The sequence below is a fragment of the Delphinapterus leucas genome, chromosome 16, assembly GCF_059928025.1.
Source record: "Delphinapterus leucas isolate spDelLeu-1000000601 "Yukka" chromosome 16, BTC_Dleu_Yukka2, whole genome shotgun sequence".
Classification (NCBI taxonomy): domain Eukaryota; kingdom Metazoa; phylum Chordata; class Mammalia; order Artiodactyla; family Monodontidae; genus Delphinapterus; species Delphinapterus leucas.
In genome coordinates this window covers 69940786-69961288 of record NC_143144.1, presented here as the reverse complement: position 1 = coordinate 69961288, position 20503 = coordinate 69940786, and the positions used below count along the sequence as shown (strand labels likewise).

Genomic DNA, 20503 nt, shown 5'->3' with positions numbered 1-20503 from the left:
GGGGTCTCGCTAGAAATGCAAATTCTCAGGCTCAGACCTATTAAATCATAAACTCTGGGGTTAGAGCCCAGCAATCTGTTTTAACAAGCCCTCCAGTTGATTCTGAGCCCTGCTGATGCTTGAGAATCACTTGCTAAGATAGTCTTACTGCACTGTGGTGCTCTCCCTCATGGCATTCATGACAATTACACTCTCCTGTTTGTGCCATTACTTCATTAATGTCTGTTTCCCCCACTACCCTGAGGGCAGGAACTGCGTTTTTCTTCTCACCATTGTTTCCCTAGCACCAAGCAGTGCTTAGCACATAACAGGTGTTCAATTAATATTGTTCAATAAATTAAAAATAGGGCTTCCCTGGTGGCGCAGTGGTTGAGGGTCCACCTGCCGATGCAGGGGACACGGCTTCGTGCCCCGGTCCAGGAAGATCCCGCATGCCGCGGAGCAGCTGGGCCCGTGAGCCATGGCCGCTGAGCCTGCGCGTCTGGAGCCTGTGCTCCGCAACGGGGGAGGCCACAACAGTGAGAAGCCCGCGTACCACAAAAAAAACAAGAAAAACAAATGTAATGTTTAAAAGCACAAATATTATAATAGAAGAAATGGGTTAACGAGATGAACATGTAATTTACAAAAGAAGAAATAGAAATGGCAAATATTTTAATATGTTCAACCTCAACTAGTAAATAAAGAAACTGGTGAAACAATGTGATGCCATTTCCCCCACTTACCAGGTTAGTGACCATGAAAGGGGTTAAAACACCCAGCGAGGACTCGGGGCAATTGCTGCTGTAGGAATGTGTATTTGCGCAGCTTTTCTGGACTGCAGTTTGGCATCATTTTGAAAATTGAAAATGACCCGGCAATGCACCCTTAGTCATGAACTCTAAGGATGCATTAGAACATGTGTGCACTGGTCTATGGATGTGCAAGAGTGGATACCGTAATGCTGTTAGCAACTGTAATTTTGAAATGCAAATATTCATTAATAGCATGTGTATAAACAAATTGCGATACATTCATAACACCAAGTACCATACAGCCCATGATGACACTGATGAATAACGGACACGGGACAACGGTCACAATATTTAGTAAAGTGAAGAAAGTTCAGCTTCATTAAAAAATTGTATCTATATGTGTTCGTAGCAAGAGAAAAATGCCAAGACATACATTCGGCAAAAGGTTATTAATGGTGTGATTTTAAGTCTCCTGTAATTTTCTAATTTTTTCTAATACATTACTCCATATAATATAAAAACTTAGAATATAACATTTTAAACATCAAGTTTAGCTTAAGCAAAGTATAGCTAGGAAGGTAACACAGTTTTATAAAAACAAAACCAACTAAAGATAATTCTCAAAATATGATTCTTTTGCATTATTCACTGTTTTGGATTAACCATGCCCCAAGTCTTCTCCATTCCCACAGACAATCAAGAATTGCCTACAGCTGGCTACAATGGCCGACAAATCAAGTACTACAGGCTCTGACTGGGATTAAGTGGCTGGTGACTGATAGCATGCATGCAAAGTGCATCCAAGAATCTCTGGCACAGAAGAGGAAAAAATCCCTAAACTTAACTAAGAATTCCTGAGGGCACCATGTGTATCTCCAGTGCTGCGGGTTGGGCATCAGTCTACTGGGGAGGTTTACACAACTCCCAGGGATGCCGCAGACACTGTCATTGGCAGGCGTAACTGCAGCTTCTAAAAACCTTTTCTTCCATCTTTCCTTTTTTCTCTCCTCAGAACCATATAGGTTTTTGACATGCTGTTTCCCAGAAGGGGTGCTACGGCATGAATCAGATGAATAAACCATTGAGAGGGTTGTAAAGGCCACTGCACAGGTGTCTGACTGGCACCCGGTTCATTACGTGTTCTTGGCGTCATACGGCAGCAGGTAACAAAAGCATGAGGCTGGAGGTCAAAGGCAGAAATGCAATGACCTTGTGGCGTATTTTCATGAAACAACGCCTGAGAGCTAAATTAAGATGAGGTTTAAGCATAAAACAGGTTCTAAACAAAGACAACTTATATCAATATAAGGCACGAAACTCCCAAACACAGGGCTCTGAAGTTCCATAACTCAGTGAAGTAGCGTCCTACCTGCCACTAGACTATTAAATTCACTTCTTGAAGCTACAAAGTAGGGCAACATGCTCTTAGTACAAACAGGCAGGAAAAGAAGCAAGAACTCAATTCAACCTCATCACGCCCCTTGGTGCAGGTGGGGCGTGTAAAATTATGCTTGGACGTGAGACTTGGAACAAAGGCCAGTGGAACATTTAAAGTCTACTGAGAGGTCACATGCCCAGTCATTCACTCTCTACTAACCAAAGTGGCACCACCAATGGGTTTTTGAGTCTGGTGCCAAGTGGCAGGTGCTTCCGGGTCCAAGTTTGAGGTGCTCGAGGGTCGCAGGCTATGCAAAACGCCCTCCGGCTGTGACTCTTAATTTTTTAAACTAGCCTTCCGCCAGATCATTTAGCTGTGATAAGCTCGATCAGTGGTATTTAAATGTCTTGGGACTTCCCTGGCGGCTCAGTGGTTAAGAATCCGCCTACCAATGCAGGGGACACGGGTTCGATTCCTGGTCTGGGAAGATCCCACTTGCTGCGGAGCAACTAAGCCCCTGAGCTACAACTACTGAAGCCCGCGCGCCTACAGGCCGTGCTCTGCAACAACGAGAAGCCACCGCAATGAGACACACGCGCACCACAACGAAGAGTAGCCCCCGCTCGCCGCAACAAAGACCCAACGCAGCCAAAAATAAATAAATAAAAAAGATGTCTTGATCCATTCCACGTGTGTGAGCTATGGTTCTGAAAGCTAAAGGGCACTGCGCTCCAGGCCCAGTACTCACACCAATTCTGGGAGCAGCCGAGAGTGAAAAGAAGCCACATTTTCAAGTGAAAATGTTCATTTTCAGGCAATGATGGCCTCATATTCATCAACTCGATTCCAGGTAGATATTAATAAGAAATTGGGATATTGAGTGCTAATGACTGTGTATCCTTTGCATAATTACAATGACCTCAAGTGCTTCCAAAATGCCAAACTAACTGATTAAAATTAGTCCTGCTGAAATTATAATATCCCAATTCAAATCTCCTGCCCAAATATACTCTCAGAACTATGTTTGAAGATGGATTTAGAGAAGACAAATAGCACTCAGTGCCTGATCCAGGGCCAAAGTCACTGCAAATTCACGTTTAAAAGCCTTCACTATGGCTCCTGTTCCAGTTCGTAGGAACCTCTCTGTCTTCCTGTTTCTGGATCACTATCTGGTTTCCATTGCTGAGAAAAAAAGAAAAAAAAAGCCCTCAGCCTAGTTTCGTCTAACATCACCTCTGATTTCACTTGTTTGTTCTTTTTTGGCCTCCGCCATCACACCTTGCAGCTGGAGGGTTGCGATTGGATCACCGGCTGCAGCACCCTCGGCTCTAGCGCCCCTGTGAGTGCGGCTACAGAGAACGTGCCTGCAGCCCTTAAAGCCATCAGAAATGAGCCCCACAGCATCCACACTACCAGTGGTTGACTACCCCTCAGCTGAAATCACATAACCTACCCAGCACCCAAACTTTCCAATCCGTTTTATTTATAAGAGACTTTAAGTAAAATCTGGTGAGTAAAACTGTAATGTACCTAGTGTAACAACTGTCAAAGAAAAGCCATTTAACTTCTTTAGGGCGGAAGGCAGGAGAAAGCATAAATACTGTCCAGGTCTGCAGTAAATCAGTTCATTGTAGAAGAGTTTATTGAGATCGCAGAGTAGATTCCCAGAGAAGGAATTAAGATAGTTTCTTGCAGCATGAACGAAATTGTTACACGTGTATAGATACACACACGTACAGAGCTATATACACATATACAGCTAATCAGTTTAATTCATATATACATACGGAGTGAAAGAAAGAGAGAGAAAAGAAGGAATAGGAGGGGGGAGGAGGGGAAGAGAGAGGGGGAGGGAGGGGGGAGAGACCAACCATCAATGGTAATAAATACAGCAACAGAATCAACAGTTTCAAAACTCAATTGTGCAGAATTGAACTTATTTTTCTAGCTTATAGGATTAAAACTGGATTTCAACCTAGAGGTAACACACTGCATTGACATTAAGAATAACGTCAGGCTGTGTAAATATTCTTCCAAAGAATATGTGGCATTATTAGTGAGAGTAAGACATAACTGTATGTTTAAGGAAAGAAAGCCTTTATTTGTTCCCTATACAATCATAAATCAACCAAACACGGCTTTCCCTTGCCCTCGAGCCACCATTACAACGGGAGTTTTGTGTAAGCTCCTTGTTTGTACAAAAGCCTGACGATATAGTCTTGAGGGGTAATCCTAAAGCTGTTAGACCGAAATTAAAACAAATCTTACCGGTAGATCTGGGTTTTTAAGACAGCTCTATTTAAAAGGGCCATGCTGATTATAGCAGGAGATAAGCCCCACACAATCGAGGGGTGATCACTTCAGCAAACATGGGCATGGCATTGTAATTTTCTAGTTTTCACCTTACAGAAGAGCAAAGATCTCACAATCACTTTGTGAAACAGCGGCAAATTCCTCAAGACTTAACAGTCCTGGTATGCAAAAGCCTGAGTACGAGGTTGGCTTTATCTTTTTTTTAACCTTAAAAGTAAGAAAGAAAAATGCATGCTCACAGGTAAAATGGCTTCACCTGTCACCAAAACAGAGCAGGACAGACAAGGAAGGGCGTTCTGTCCTATTTTTGCATCCTTAAATCAAATGGGAACTTGATATCATGGATTGACAAACATCTGGATTGTTTCCAACTTTTTGGATTTTCTTAAAATTTCATCTCTGTCCCTGCCCCAACACATACATATCAATAATCAACACACCACAAACATAACGCATCACAGTGGTCTAGACACCATGTTTTGAAATTTTAGAACAGAACGATTGAAACTGTCCAACGTCTATTTCTACCTCCTTAGATTCCATGTCTCCATGTGGACTCCTGCATATTTTCCTTGTCTATATCTATAGCTTCACGATCCCCCTTCTTTATTTCTGGTTCTCTTCAACCCCGGCTTGGAAGACTCCAGTATTCCCCACACTGCTCTCCAAACTCACTTCTCAGCAGCGCATTTTTGTTTTGCTTGATTACAGCGCCAGCGTTCAATCACCAAGCAGTCTGAGAAGAGCTGGGGTTGGCTAGACCCTGGAAATGCACCCTGACTCTTCTGATCTGGGCAGCCTTGGCGTGTTGGGACAGTGAGAAGACACGGGCCCTTGGCGGCAATGAGAGTCTGGGGGTGGGAAATGAACAGGTGGGGGCTTCCGTGGGTGTAGAAAAGCATGCAGTTCCTTTGAATCTGCTTCTTGAGCCAGTAAAACAAAATTCCTTCGTACTTTGTGTAGGTGTTATGGTTGACTGGGAGGATTCCCTGAATTCAAATGACTCTTTGCAAGCTTGAGACTGGAGAAAAGAAGCCTTTTTGAGAAGTGTTTTGCAGTTGAACTGCGTCTGTTGTCTGTTTCCAACAAAAATACTTTCTAACACAGTGTCACTAAGTGTTGGTTCAGCAGTGACGGACTTAATACACTAGGGGAAATAAGAAATGGATTTTATTAAGTTTATTAGCAGCTAAAAACACGATATTTCAACAGTGGGAGGAAAGTGATCCACCCACACCATTTGAGTGGAATGAACATTTGGCTTTAACTACAGCTAATATGTGAAACCTAAAACCTAGTTTTCCATCTAAAGACTGTTGGGGGTCCATTTTTACACTACCTTGATCAAACCAGGAATTAAAGATCAAGCTGGCTCCCTCCGGTCCTGAGGGGTACTGGTATTTCTCCAGTCACCCCTCTTCACATCAGCATTTCCTTAGGCTTATCTTTCCCTCCCACCTTAGCTTAACTTGGCTCCCAACCAGGGATGCATTTCTACCAATCAGATGCCCCAGCTCCCCTGCTGTAAGACAGGAGGCTGAGGGAAGTAGAGTAGGCACCAGCGCTTCTGCGGGAGCCTTGCACAGGAGGGTCACTGATCTCTGAGGCCACTCTTAATAATACAGACACGGTCTCATTGGTGAGCTCAGCTCCAGCCAAGACTAAGGCTAAGCAAGGAGGCCTACATATGCTGCTCAGGTTTTAAAGAGAAACGATACATGTGAAAAATAATGCTACCAAAAATGTTCATTGGAAACTGGTTCTGGGCTGGGGTCTTAAGCCCTTCATTTAATCCTCACAACTACTCTTGGAGGGATTTCCTACTATGACCTTCCTTTTACAGATGAGGAGACAGGCTTGGGAAGCAAAGGTGGTGAATGGCAGGGCCAGGGGCTGAGCCTGCACCGCTCTGCCAGGAGCCCTTCCTCTTGACCACTGTGTGTCCAGCATCACGACTGCAGCCAGCACTTCCTCCTGCCTCATTGGGTCACTGACCCCTTGCACTAGAATTACCTTGATGTGTGTTTAAAAAATGCAGATTCCCAGACCCCACTCCACAGGTTTTGATTTAGCAGGTCTGGGATGAGGTCCAACAATCGGTCTTTATAACCCACACCCCAGGTGATTCTGAAGCAGAGAAATGTTTGTGGATTACCGAACTAGGGATGTAGTGGAGACATGGGGATGGGGTCTCCCAGGACTGAGCTGGTGGAGGAAAAGGGGTGCTCCTTACAGATGCTCAGAAGAAAGTACAACGTGGAGATTTTGAGACAATCCACAGTATTGTAAGAGTTTAAAAATGAGACCACCCCAGTTCTAGTCCCACCTTCTCTATGACCCTTCCTGTTTGTGCTAATCCCCAGTGAATAAACTGCTTTCCAGATTCCTTCAGCTCCAGTTTGGATCCCACGGTTATACTCTGTTTTGTTTTATGTATCTTTCATTTATTTTACAGGTGGTTATTGCATAAACACTATTTGAAAATAACTGTGGGGATACGAAATAAGTGACAATTCTTACATACAAAGATGCTCAGGGCAATATTATGTATAATGGTGAAAAAGTATAAACAAACAAAATGTCCAGCAGTAAAAGATTAGTTAAACTGTGCAGATATTCTAAACAATGGTTCGAAGCATATTTAATGATATGGAAAATGCTCACATTATGTCAAGTGAAAAAATAATTCTATTTATATGATTTTATAAAAAACAAAAATAAAAACAAAAAATTGGAAGAGAATACACCTAAATGTCAGAGTGGGTCTCTCTGGGTATTCAGCTTATGGATAATTTAAAATTTTCTTTTTATATTTTTCTGCATGTGATTAATCTTCATCATAAACCATTTTCCTATTAAAAATGTCATTAAAGAGGCTTCCCTGGTGGTGCAGTGGTTAAGATTCTGCCTGCCAATGCAGGGGACACGGGTTCGAGACCTGGCCCGGGAAGATCCCACATGCTGAAGAGCAACTAAGCCCTTGCACCACAACTACTGAACCTGCACTCTAGAGGCTGTGAGCCACAACTACTGAGCCCACGAGCCACCACTACTGAAGCCCACGTGCTTAGAGCCCGTGCTCTGCAACAAGAAAAGCCACCGCAGTGAGAAGCCTGCGCACTGCAACAAAGAGTAGCCCTGCTCGCAGCAACTAGAGAAAGCCTGCGTGCAGCAAGACCCAACGCAGCCAAAAATAAAATAAATAAATTTATTTTTATTATTATTTTTTTTTTGCGGTACGTGGGCCCCTCACTGCTGCGGCCTCTCCCGTTGCGGAGCATAGGCTCCGGACGTGCAGGCTCAGCGGCCATGGCTCACGGGCCCAGCCGCTCCGTGGCATGTGGGATCCTCCCGGATCGGGGCACGAACCCATGTCCCCTGCATTGGCAGGTGGACTTTCAACCACTGCGCCACCAGGAAAGCCCATAAATTTATTTTTTTAAATGCCATTAAAAAATAATAGCAGCAAAGAAAGAGAAAAAGTGACAGTAAAAGAGAGACAAAAGATCTCCTCAAGGAGCTTAAAATTGAATGTGGGTCTTCCCTGGTGGCGCAGTGGTTGAGAGTCCGCCTGCCGATGCAGGGGACACGGGTTCGTGCCCCGGTCCGGGAAGATCCCACATGCCGCGGAGCGGCTGGGCCCGTGAGCCATGGCCGCTGAGCCTGCACGTCTGGAGCCTGTGCTCCCCAGCGGGAGAGGCCGCAACAGTGAGAGGCCCGCGTACCGGAAAAAAAAAAAAAAAAAAAAAAAATTGAATGTGGACCACGAGCAAGTTGTATGTGGAGTAGTTACTCCTACCTGTGCTCCCACTGAACCTTGACCTACCCATTCCAGCACTGGTCACGTAGCAATTCTGCATCACTGAACTTGGGCCTGAAGGACTGACTCTCTGCTGGATGGTGAGGGTGGGGGCTGTGTCCTCCTTGGTCATCCTGGTACCCACTGCACCCAGCAGAGTGCACACACAGGGCTGCCTCTCAATACATCTTTATTGCATAGTGAATGAATGACTTAGGTCTCACCTCCCCAACTAAGTTAATGGTGCTCGGAGGGCCGGGCTCACACCATGTATAATATTTCTGAATTTCTTTGAACACCAGTGTTGGGCATACAGCAGGTGCTTAATCAAGACTTGCTCGTCTGATGGAGATCCTATCACAAGGAAGCTTGCCGGCTGAGAGGAACCAGTCTCCCAGATGTCTTTCCTGGAGCGCACGCACCACTGCGGCATGTGTATAACTGTAAGTGCCTCGTGGAACGGAAGAGCTGACTTTGTTTGCTGAGAGAAGCATCTAGGTAGTCCTGGATCTTTATCTGCAAAAGCAGTCATGCCTTAACATACTGCTCCACCCCACACCCCTTTTGGAAAAAGATTGATAAGCATAATGATGATGTTTTAATGAATTTAATTGCACATTCCTTATGTTCCTGCAGAGTTGCCAACCAGCCACTTCAACATCCAGCGGTTTACTTGTAGTAACTTTTCCCCCTTTCTCTTGCCAGGGAGCATAATCATTCTTGCGGTAATTCCTCTCTCTCTCTGCTCCCCTTCCCTCTCTCTTTTTCTCAGTGTTTTTTTCCCTTTCTGGGAATTACTCTAAATGGATATCTTTGAAAAGAGGGTGGCAGGCTGCTTTTGGTACAGGACTTACCAAGGACCCCTTCATCAAAGAAGCCCTTGTGACCACGCTCTGGACCTGAGCCAATCAGATCATCTCGCTGTCTGTTTCTGAAAAAACTCTGACCCTGGTATGCAAGTCGAGCCGGAATCTGCAGACAGGCTGACTGCACTCTTAGGCCAACCTGTCTTAGCTGACTGAAAAAACGCTGAAGGGAAAATTACCTGTTTGGCTCCAGACGGAATTAACTTTTTTTTTTCTATATACACACACAAGTATGTTTATTATTTTTTGTTTAAAAGCGTTTGCCTATCTAATATATTCATTAATGTTATCTGGTCAGTACTTGAAACATTTTGAAATATGTGCAAATGCAATAAGGCTACAAGGCCTGGAGGCAAAATAAGATGAATTTTCTAATTAAATGACAGAAAACTGTTTGGGGATTAACGAATGGAGTTCTGTAATCTGTTTACGGGCGCTGCTCCATGCAGGGACATATGGTCCATGTACAGGCCCTGGTGGCTTAGGGGGCCTGGATACCAACCAGCCCAGTCCCTCCCCTACCCCTCTTCAAACCTCACACACCTTGACTCAGATACTGCAGGTAGGTGGTGAGGCCCCAGTCTCAGCAGATCCACCCCTGCCCCTGTCCCTTCTCAAGCAGCCCAGAGCTCGGCTCACCCACTGGGAGTCCACTGTCCCAAGCCGGTATCTTCCTGCCCTAGGTGCCAAAGAAATGCCACAGAATTTTGAGTAAACTTATCTTCTGAGCAGAGTCCTTGAAAAGTCTTACATTCTCTTGAACCCTCAGGCCCACGTTTTTGACATTTCTAGACAATTCCAGAAAAAGGTCATAATTGAGAAACATATTTGATAGTTGCTATCTGAGAAAAGGTACCAACACGTTTCTTTCCTGGACCCATTCTAGAATTTTCCTCTGAAAACTCAGGCATGTGGATGCTGCACACACAGTGTGGCTCCTGCACGCTGGCACTGAAACAGGGAAGATATGACCTTTGCCCTCAAGGGTAGGGTCTGGACACCTCCACACCTGGTATCTTCAGGATTAGTGTGAATGCTTAAAAAATAACAGTTTTGGGCTTCCCTGGTGGCGCAGTGGTTGAGAGTCCGCCTGCCGATGCAGGGAACGTGGGTCCGTGCCCTGGTCCGGGAGGATCCCGCATGCCGCGGAGCGGCTGGGCCCGTGAGCCATGGCCGCTGAGCCTGTGCGTCCGGAGCCTGTGCTCCGCAACGGGAGAGGCCGCAGCAGTGAGAGGCCCGCGTACAGCAAAAAAAAAAAAAAAAAACAGTTTTATATCACTAATGTGTTAACAATGGCACAACGTACAGGTGATAGAATTATTGTGCCATGTATTTTTAATTTGTACTTTTCAGAATTTTCCAAAATTTCTATAGTGAACTTTTACTTTTGTAGGAATATAATATGTTACTAAAAAGAAACTTCTTGGGAGCACTGCACAGGCACATTCCTGAATTACATGGAGTCGAGTTAGGGACAACAGGCCAGGCGACATCCAATAATGGTGAAAGGGGGTCTGAATCCAAAGAGGGAGGAGGGGGGATTTTAATGAGTGGGGCAGCCTGAGAGTCACAGCTGGCTTGGGCTAACTTCCTGGAGTGTTAAATCAAGTAATAACAAAAATATGACTGTGTTTTACATAACGAGATTTCATAACTTCCTGAGAAGTAAACAGTCCCTTCCCCCTTGGTTGTTTCCTCCTATGGAATGTCTACCTTCTTGCTTTTGGCTCAGCCTTTCCCCAAAGTTTTCTTTATCTACACAGAAGCACGATGGCCCAAACAGAATACCAACCCTATTCTCTCTGGTGGTCCAGCTTGCACAACAGGCGCTATATCAAATTGCAGGAAGGTATGTGCTCCCTTCTCTCCCTGGCTCCTAGCTTCCCACCTGTGCTGTGTGCAGAGTTCTTCCTGTTACAGATTTAGAGTTGACCCTGGAAAGGACAGATGAAAATTCTCTGATGGTTTGAGTCACTCTGACCTAAAGGGTTTTCTCCCACTTTTACAATCCCCACGAGGTCCTGGACATAAGCTGAAATTGAGGCTTTCCTACCCATTAAAAAAAAATCAAATTCTTTTCATATAATAAATTCACAGAGAATGATCATACTCTGTTCCTGGCTACTTCAACTCTGGGTAGGCAGAACACAAATCAGGGGGAAAAAGTCTATTTTTGCCCTTGCACAGTCTCTTTTCCCATACCAAGGGGAAAAGAGCTCATTTTCATTGTAATTGTATTTCTGAATGAGCAATGAAAAAATGATAGAAAAAATTTCTTGCAAATAGTGCATGGCATGTTATAAAACTATTAGATAACAGTAATTAGAGGTTTGGTTTCAATAGCACACGGTTAATCTGGAGGGAAAATGCTCACAGTTTAAGCAGAATAAACTCTAGGATTTGCACACTGTCTACCATTTTGAGAATAGTAACTCTGAGAGAAAAAAAAAAAAAAAGTTAACTCATTCTCCTTCCAAAGTGGAGAAAAGTGGCTTGGAGATGTTAGTTCTTTCTGGTTATGGGATTAAGGGTTGTATTATCTTTATATTTAAAAAACTGAAGCTTCTTGGTTACTTCTCTCATGGACACAAACCTGGAGAAGGAATTCTTTTTTGCAAAAATAAGTTGTAAGTCTAACAGCTGGTAAGACATATCACTCTGTATATGTTATAGGTAAACTCTCCATATATTGCCATCCTCTTAGGGACAGTGTCTATGTTATGTAATCTTATCTTTTTAAAAGGTGATTTTTCTCCCCAATGTATAACTAAATCTGATTTAATTTTAAGCAACTTTCTGTAAAATACATGTACCAATCAGGAAAAAAATCTTTTTTTCAGGTCACATGTCTTACTTTATTGATTTGTAAAATATGGTTTCAGAGCCCACAAACTATAGACCTCTAACATACCAAAAAAAAAAAAAAAAGTGGTGGGTGGGGAGGATAAAGTCCATATAAGTGAAATGAAGGACCACGACTAAGCCTGTGTTATACCTGAAGCCAAACCACCACAGCCCCCATGACATGAAATTTAAGGAGGTAAATAGCAGACATTGATCCAGCACCACAGTTCTTTCTCGCCAATAGACTGATCCTGGAGTTAGATACTTTGGCACAGAAAACAATCCACGGTTTACTATGTGAGGGAGACCTTTAGTCTGAAAGTTGTTTTTCACGTAAAGAAAGCAGGCCTTATAAACTCTGGTTGCCATAGCAGGGGAGGAAATACAGTTCTAGTGGGAATTTTCCCAAAGAATATTTCCACCGAGGGAGAATGATACCTTCAGCATTTTCAAAGATTTCTCAAATAAGCACAAAGGTCAGAAAGTGCTAGAGCAACAGAAATGCAGTGGATGACATCTGTGCATTATTCTTTCAGGAATTGTGGCTGGTGAAAAGGAGACTGTTCTGTAATTAGGATATTAAATGCTGTCGTAGAGTAGCTGACAGTGTGATTCAAATAGCACAGACCAGGAAGGGACACAGGGGAGGATCAGAGGACAAAATGGAATCAGTGTGACAATGAAAGAGGAGGCTCTGGTTGGAGCCAGACTGGGCTTGGCCCTGGGAACTCCTGACCATGGGTTTCACCACAGCTCAGGCAGGGAGGAATTGGTAATTGACACCTGGAAGCTCCTCATGACTGCATATTATGGTTTCTCTATACCTGTTTCCAGTTTATAGTTCTTTATGTGACCTATGCATAGTCATGCCTACACTACAACTTTGGTCCTTCTCAACCTGGGAAGAGAGACCTGCCTTTTCTCTGAATTCTGAGTTAAAAGAACTCTTTAGTTGTAGTTAAGGAGATGTACCTGGCACCTGATTGGATAAGACCAGGTAAATAGTAGCCATTAGAGAATGCTGTCTGACCTCTGCCTACTCTACCATCATGAAAACTCATCGTGAAGACGGTGGTGTGGGAAGACATGGAGTTAGCACCTCCTCACAACTAGGGCGCCTGACGGCCACTGGTGGGGGAACTCTGATGCCCAAGGAAACAGGAGGAACCTCAAAGTGAACCGGTAGGACGTAGGGGGACTGAGGAGGGAGGAGAAGTGGAGGCCAGACAGGATTGGCGCCTCTGAGGCTGGGGAGATCAGGAGAGGCAGGCGGGAGGGACTCTCCAGGAAGGGCGGGAGGGGAGCAGAGGGCAATCGCCTGGCCCACTCGGGCCAGGGAGCCTGCTGAGCTCGCAGGCTTGTACCCCCCCACAAAGCCCCATCGAAGCCACGTGGGTCCTGGGGGCATAGGAGGGAGATCTGGGACATCAGGAGAGGCAGGTAGGAGGGGCCCTCCCAGACCAGAGGAGTGGGAGAGGAGTGGAGGGTGATTGCCCCGCCCACTCGGGCACGGGGAACCTGCTGAGCTCCAGGTGAGGTCCCCCACCCTCTGAGACCGGGGAGGGGGGCACGCCTGGGAGCCTTCTGTTCCTTGAGTCTAAGCCCCACCCCCCACAGCCCCCAGGGCCTTCTCCAGCCCTGTGAGTCCTGAGCATTGGCCCCGCCCACCACCCAAACCTCGCCCTTGCTTAGGCCCTGCCCTCCACAGCCAAGGCCTTCCCCTCCCCTTGTTTTTCTTTTTTCTTTTCCCTCCTCCTCTTTTTTACTATTGTGATACTGATGTACCTTCCAGTTGTTGATTCATCTATATTTTTATTTTTATATTCTTCCTAAAATATCTGTTAGTTTCCTAGTCTAATTTTAATTTTTACTTTGTTATTGCTTTTTTCTTTTTCCCGCCTCAGGCGGCTTGCGTGATCTTAGTTCACAAGTCCAGGGGCAGGCCAAAGCTTCTGCAGTGGGAGCTCCAAATCCAAACCACTGGACTAACAGAGAACCTCAGACCCCAGGGAATATTCATTGGAGTGAGGTCTCACAGAGTTCCTCATCTCAGCACCAAGACCCAGCTCTACCCAACAGCCTACAAACCCCAGTGTTGGAAGCCTCAGGCCAAACAACCAGTAAGACAGGAACACAACCATACCAATTAAAAAAAAAGAAAAAGAGAGATGGCAAAACAACATGCCAAGTGTCAAGATGAAGAAACAAGGTAAAAACCTACAAGAGCAAATAAATGAAGAGGCAATAGGCAATCTACTTGAAAAAGAATTCAGAGTAATGATAGTAAAGATGATCCAGAATCTCGGAAACAGAATGGTGGCATAGACTGAGAAAATACAAGAAATGCTTAACAGAGATTTAGAAGAACTAAAGAACAAACAAACAGAGATGAACAACACAATAACTGAAATGAAAAATACACTAGAAGGAATCAATAACAGAATAACTGAGGCAGAAGAACGAATAAGTGACCTGGAAGACAAAATGGTGGAAATAACTGCTGAGGAGCAGAATAAAGAAAAAAAGAATGAAAAGAATTGAAGACAATTTCAGAGACCTCTGGGACAACATTAAGCACACCAACATTCGAATTATAGGGGTCCCAGAAGAAGAAGAGAAAAAGAAAGGGTCTGAGAAAATATTTGAAGACATTATAGTTGAAAACTTCCCTAACATGGGAAAGGAAATAGTCGCCCAAGTCCAGGAAGCACAGAGAGTCCCATACAGGATAAATCCTAGGAAAAACACACCAAGACACATATTAATCAAATTAGCAAAAATTAAATTCAAAGAAAAAAATATTAAAAGCAGCAAGGGAAAAAAAAAACAAAGAGTAACATACAAAGGAATTCCCATAAGGTTATCAGCTGATTTTTCAGCAGAAACTCTGCAGGCCAGAAGGGAGTGGCAGGATATACTTAAAGTGATGAAAGAGAAAAACTTAAAACCAAGATTACTCTACCCAGCAAGGATCTCATTCAGATTTGATGGAGAAATCAAAAGCTTTACAGACAAGCAAAAGCTAAGAGAATTCAGCACCACCAAACCAGCTTTACAACAAATGCTAAAGAAACTTCTCCAAGCAGGAAACACAAGAGAAGAAAAAGACCCACAAAAACAAACCCAAAACAATGAAGAAAATGGTAACAGGAACATACATATCGATAATAACCTTGAATGTAAGCGGATTAAATGCCCCAACCAAAAGACACAGACTGGCTGAATGGATACAAAAACAAGACCCGTATATATGCTGTCTACAAGAGACCCACTTCAGACCTAGGGACACATATAGACTGAAAGTGAAGGGACAGAAAAAGATATTCCATGCAAATGGAAATCGAAAGAAAGCTAGAGTAGCAATACTCGTATCAGATAAAATAGACTTTAATATAAAGACTGTTACAAGAGATAAGGTGGGACACTACATAATGATCAAAGGATGAATCCAAGAAGATATAACAATTATAAATGTTTATGCACCCAACATAGCAGGAGCACCCCAATACATAAGGCAAATGCTAACAACCATGAAAGAAGAAATCAACAGTAACACAATAATAGTAGGGGACTTTAACACCCCACTTACACCAATGGACAGATTATCCAAACAGAAAATAAATAAGGAAACACAAGCTTTAAATGACACAATAGACAGGATAGATCTAATTGATATTTACAGAACATTCCACCCAAAAGTGGCAGAATACATTTTGTTCTCAAGTGCACAGAGAACATTCTCCAGGGTCGATCACACCTTGGGTCACAAATCAAGCCTCGGAAAATTTAAGAAAACTGAAATCGTATCAAGCATCTTTTCTGACCACAATGTTATGAGATTGGAAATCAATCACAGGGAAAAAACTAAAAAACACAAATACATGGAGGCTAAACAGTGTGCTACTAAATAACCAAGAGATCACTGAAGAAATCAAAGAAGAAATAAAAAAATACATAGAAACAAATGAAAATGAAAACACGACGACCCAAAACCTACAGGATGCAGCAAAAGCAGTTCTAAGAGGGAAGTTTAAAGCAATTCAATCTCACCTCAAGAAACAAGAAAAATCTCAAGTAAACAATCTAACCATACACTTAAAACAACTAGAGAAAGAAGAACAAAGAAAACCCAAAGTCAGTAGAAGGAAAGAAATCATAAAGATCAGAGCAGAAATAAATGAAATAGAATCAAAGAAAACAATAGCAAAGATCAATAAAACTAAAAGCTGGTTCTTTGACAAGATAAACAAAATCGATAAACCCTTAGCCAGACTCATCAAGAAAAAAAGGGAGAGGATGCAAATCAATAAAATTAGAAATGAAAAAGGAGAAATCATAACCGACACTGCAGAAATACAAAGGATTATAAGAGACTACTACAAACAACTATATGACAATAAAATGGACAACCACAAAGAAATGTACAAATTCTTGGAAAGGTACAATTTTACAAGACTGAACCAGGAAGAATTAGAAAATATAAACAGACCTATCATAAGTAATGAAATTGAAACTGTAATTAAATATCTTCCAACAAACCAAAGTCCAGGACCAGATGGCTTCACAGTGAATTCTATCAAACATTTAGAGAAGAGCTAACACCCATCCTTCTCAAACTCTTTCAAAAAATTGCAGAGGGAGAAACACTCCCAAATTCATTCTACGAAGCCACCATCACCGTGATACCAAAACCAGAAAAAGATATCACAAAAAAAGAAAATTATAGACTAATATCACTGATGAACATAGATGCAAAAATCCTGAACAAAATACTAGCAAACAGAATCCAACAGCACATTAAAAGGATCATACACTATGATCAAGTGGGATTTATCCCAGGGATGCAAGGATTCTTCAATATATGCAAATCAATCAATGTGATACACCACATTTACAAATTAAGGAATAAAAACCATATGATCATCTCAATAGATGCAGAAAAAGCTTTTGACAAAATTCAACACCCACTTATGATAAAAACTCTCCAGAAAATGGGCACAGAGGGAACCTACATCAACATAATAAAGGCCATATATGAAAAACCCACAGCCAACATCGTCCTCAATGGGGAAAAACTGAAAGCATTTCCACTAAGATCAGAAAGAAGACAAGGATGTGTACTCTTGCCACTCTTATTCAACATAGTTTTGGAAGTCCTAGCCACAGCAATCAGAGAAGAAAAAGAAATACAAATTGGAAAAGAAGAAGTAAAACTGTCACTGTTTGCCAATGACATGATACTATACATAGAAAATCCTAAAGATGCCACCAGAAAACTACTAGAACTAATCAATGAATTTGGTAAGGTTGCAGGATACAAAACTAATGCACAGAAATCTCTTGCATTCCTATATGCTAATGATGAAACATCTGAAAGAGAAATTAAGGAAACACTCCCATTTACCATTGCAACAAAAAAGAATAAAATACCTAGGAATAAAGCTACCTAAGGAGACAAAAGACTTGTACTCAGAAAACTATAAAACACTGATGAAAGAAATCAAAGATGGCATAAACAGATGGAGAAATATACCATGTTCTTGGATTGGAAGAATCAATATTGTGAAAATGACTATACTACCCAAAGCAATCTACAGATTCAATGCAATCCCTATCAAACTACCAATGGCATTCTTCACAGAATTACAACAAAAAATTTCACAATTTGTATGGAAACACAAAAGACCCCGAATAGCCAAAGCAATCTTGAGAAAGAAAAATGGAGTTGGAAGAATCAGGCTCCCTGACTTCAAACTATACCACAAAGCTACAGTAATCAAGACAGTATGGTACTGGCACAAAAACAGAAATACAGATCAATGGTAGAAGATAGAATGCCCAGAGATAAACCCACGCACACATGGGCACCTAATTTACAATAAAGGAGGCAAGAACAAACAATGGAGAAAAGACAGCCTCTTCAATAAGTGGTGCTGGGAAAACTGGACAGCTACATGTACAAGAATGAAATTAGAACACTACCTAACAGCGTACACAAAAACAATCTCCAAATGGATTAAAGATTTAAATGTAAGACCAGACACTATAAAAACTCTTAGAGGAAAACAGGAAAAAGACACTTTGACATAAACCACAGCAAGATCTTTTTTGACCCACCTCCTAGAGTAACGGAAATAAAAACAAATATAAACAAATGGGACTTAAAAGCTTTTGCACAGGAAAGGAAACCATAAACAAGACAAAAAGACAACCCTTAGAAAGGGAGGAAATATTTGCAAATGAAACAATAGACAAAGGATTAATCTCCAAAATATACAAACAGCTCATGAAGCTCAATATTGAAAAAACAAACAATCCAGTTAAAAAATGGGCAGAAGACCTAAATAGACATTTCTCCAAAGAAGATATACTGATTGCCAACAAACACATGAAAGGATGCTCAACATCACTAATCATTATAGAAATATAAATCAAAACTACAATGAGGTATTACCTCATGCAGGTCAGAATCGCCATCACCAAAAAATCTAGAAATAGTAAATACTGGAAAGGGTGTGGTGAAAAGGGAACCCTCCTGCACTGTTGATGGGCATGTAAATTGATACAACCACTATGGAAAACAGTATGGAGGTTCCTTAAAAAACTAAAAGTAGAACTACCATATGACCCAGCAATCCCACTACTGGGCATATACCCTGAGAAAACCATAATTCAAAAAGAGACATGTACCACAATGTTCATTGCAGCTCTATTTACAATAGCCAGGACATGGAACCAACCTAAATGTCCACTGACAGATGCATGGATAAAGAAGATGTGGCACATATATACAATGGAATATTACACAGACATAAAGGGAAATGAAATTGAGTTATTTGTAGTGAGGTGGATGGATCTAGAGCCTGTCATACAGAGTGAAGTAAGTCAGAAAGAGAAAAGCAAATACCGTACGCTAACACATATATACGGAATCTAAAAAAAAAAAAAAAATGGTACTGATGAACCTAGTTGCAGGGCAGGAATAAAGACGTAGACATAGAAAATGGACTTGAGGACATGGGGTGGGAGGGTGAAGCTGGGGCGAAGTAAGAGTACCATCGACATATATACACTACCGAATGTAAAATAGTTGGCTGGTGGGAAGCAGCAGCATAGCATAGGGAGATCGGCTTGGTGCTTTGCGATGACCTAGAGGGGTGGGATAGGGAGGGTGGGAGGGAGGCTCAAGAGGGAGGGGATATGGGGACATGTGTATGCATATGGCTGATTCTCTTTGTTGTGCAACAGAAACTAACACAGTATTGTGAAGCAATTATACTCCAATAAAGATCTATTTAAAAATTAAAAATAAATAAATAAAATAAAATAAATTAAAAAAAAAGAAAACTCACTGTTGAGCAAAGGAAGCACAGCTGCCACCTGCAAGCACTGAAATACCTCAAAGTGACTGTCTAACCAATGAGTGTAGAGATCAACTCCCTATCTTTGCAGGTACATGGTATTAAATTCATCCTTTCCTGTGGCTTTTCTTTTTGCACCATTCTAAAATGCATAATCTCTAGGAGTTGGGTCTAGTGGTCTAGACTATCTCTAGGGTCCCAGACTCTTATTCCGATTCTTTGTTTTAATGGAGAGATGGACAATTTTAGTTCTTTTATTGATCCAATTGACAAAGGTGACTATAACTGCCTCTAGTGAGACCATAAATTTTAGATTAACAATACTTTAAATGATATCTTAACTGCTACCCCATGATGCCTAACAGGGTCTCAATAGTTTGTTTTACAATTGTTCCTCCCTATCTCTCAGGATCATATGAAGATAAGACAACACCTCTACTGCCTCGAGTCATTTGGAAGAGAATGCTCTCTAAATCCAAGGAATGGTATGATTTCTATGATTCTATGAAGACATTTACAGGATTCATAGGGATAATTAACATGTGTTTCTCTGCCTCTCTCACTATATATCAGTATCTCTCTTCCCTTCTTAAAATGTGCTCAATATTCTCTCAAGGTGCACACTTCACTACCACATATAAAATTGCTTAATGCTAATAAAATTGCAAAGGGCTTTGCCCTAACAATTCCAATCATGCTACTTAATGCAGTTAATGAAATGAAGGAGATAAAAGAACTAGTTTCCAGAGTTCAGCCTAGGTGTATCTCGGGCAGAACATCTACAAATACTTGAGGCCGTGTGTTCCAACAGGAGGGACTTGGGCTAATAGTTCTTAAAGCAAAAATCTTGTGGCCAAGAGCATCTGTACTAGAAATGTTTATGTACAACCAATCAGGCTTTATTGGGTGGTGCAGTGAATCAGACTCTAGGAGATCACCCCAGGTAGGCAGCGGGTTGGATAGAAGGCAGTGGTTGACCCACTGGTATTTAAAACAATTTGAAGGTCGCATGCATCTTAGCAGACCACAAACCCATGGGCTTGCTTCTCTCACCTTCCACTGACCCTTCCTCTTAAGGTGCAGGATACACTGCTGGGTATTCTCCCTTTCTAGACTGCCCTTGGTGAACATTACAGGTGAATTTCAACCAAATTCCAAAGTGAGAAAAAGAGAGCCTACTGCTTCCAGAACTGGCCCTGCACAGAGCT

The 20503-nt window shown here is 42.3% G+C and overlaps 1 protein-coding gene across 9 annotated transcripts in view; it reads right to left on the bottom strand.

Moving 5' to 3' along the window:
* VTI1A (vesicle transport through interaction with t-SNAREs 1A) overlaps window positions 1-20503 on the bottom strand; it is a 368921-nt gene that overhangs the window by 63356 nt on the left and 285062 nt on the right. For 2 of the 9 annotated variants that reach the window (XM_022568768.3, XM_089898184.1), the window contains exon 9: window positions 1-20503. This exon is cut by the window's left edge and continues 41629 nt beyond it; it is cut by the window's right edge. The exons of 6 other annotated variants lie outside the window; for them this stretch is intronic. Coding sequence is in view for 1 of the 3 variants with exons in the window: in XM_022568773.3 (XP_022424481.1) it covers window positions 5524-5572 (49 nt within the window). In the remaining 2 variants the exon portion in view is untranslated. One more of the 9 variants, XM_022568773.3, reaches the window with a different exon arrangement.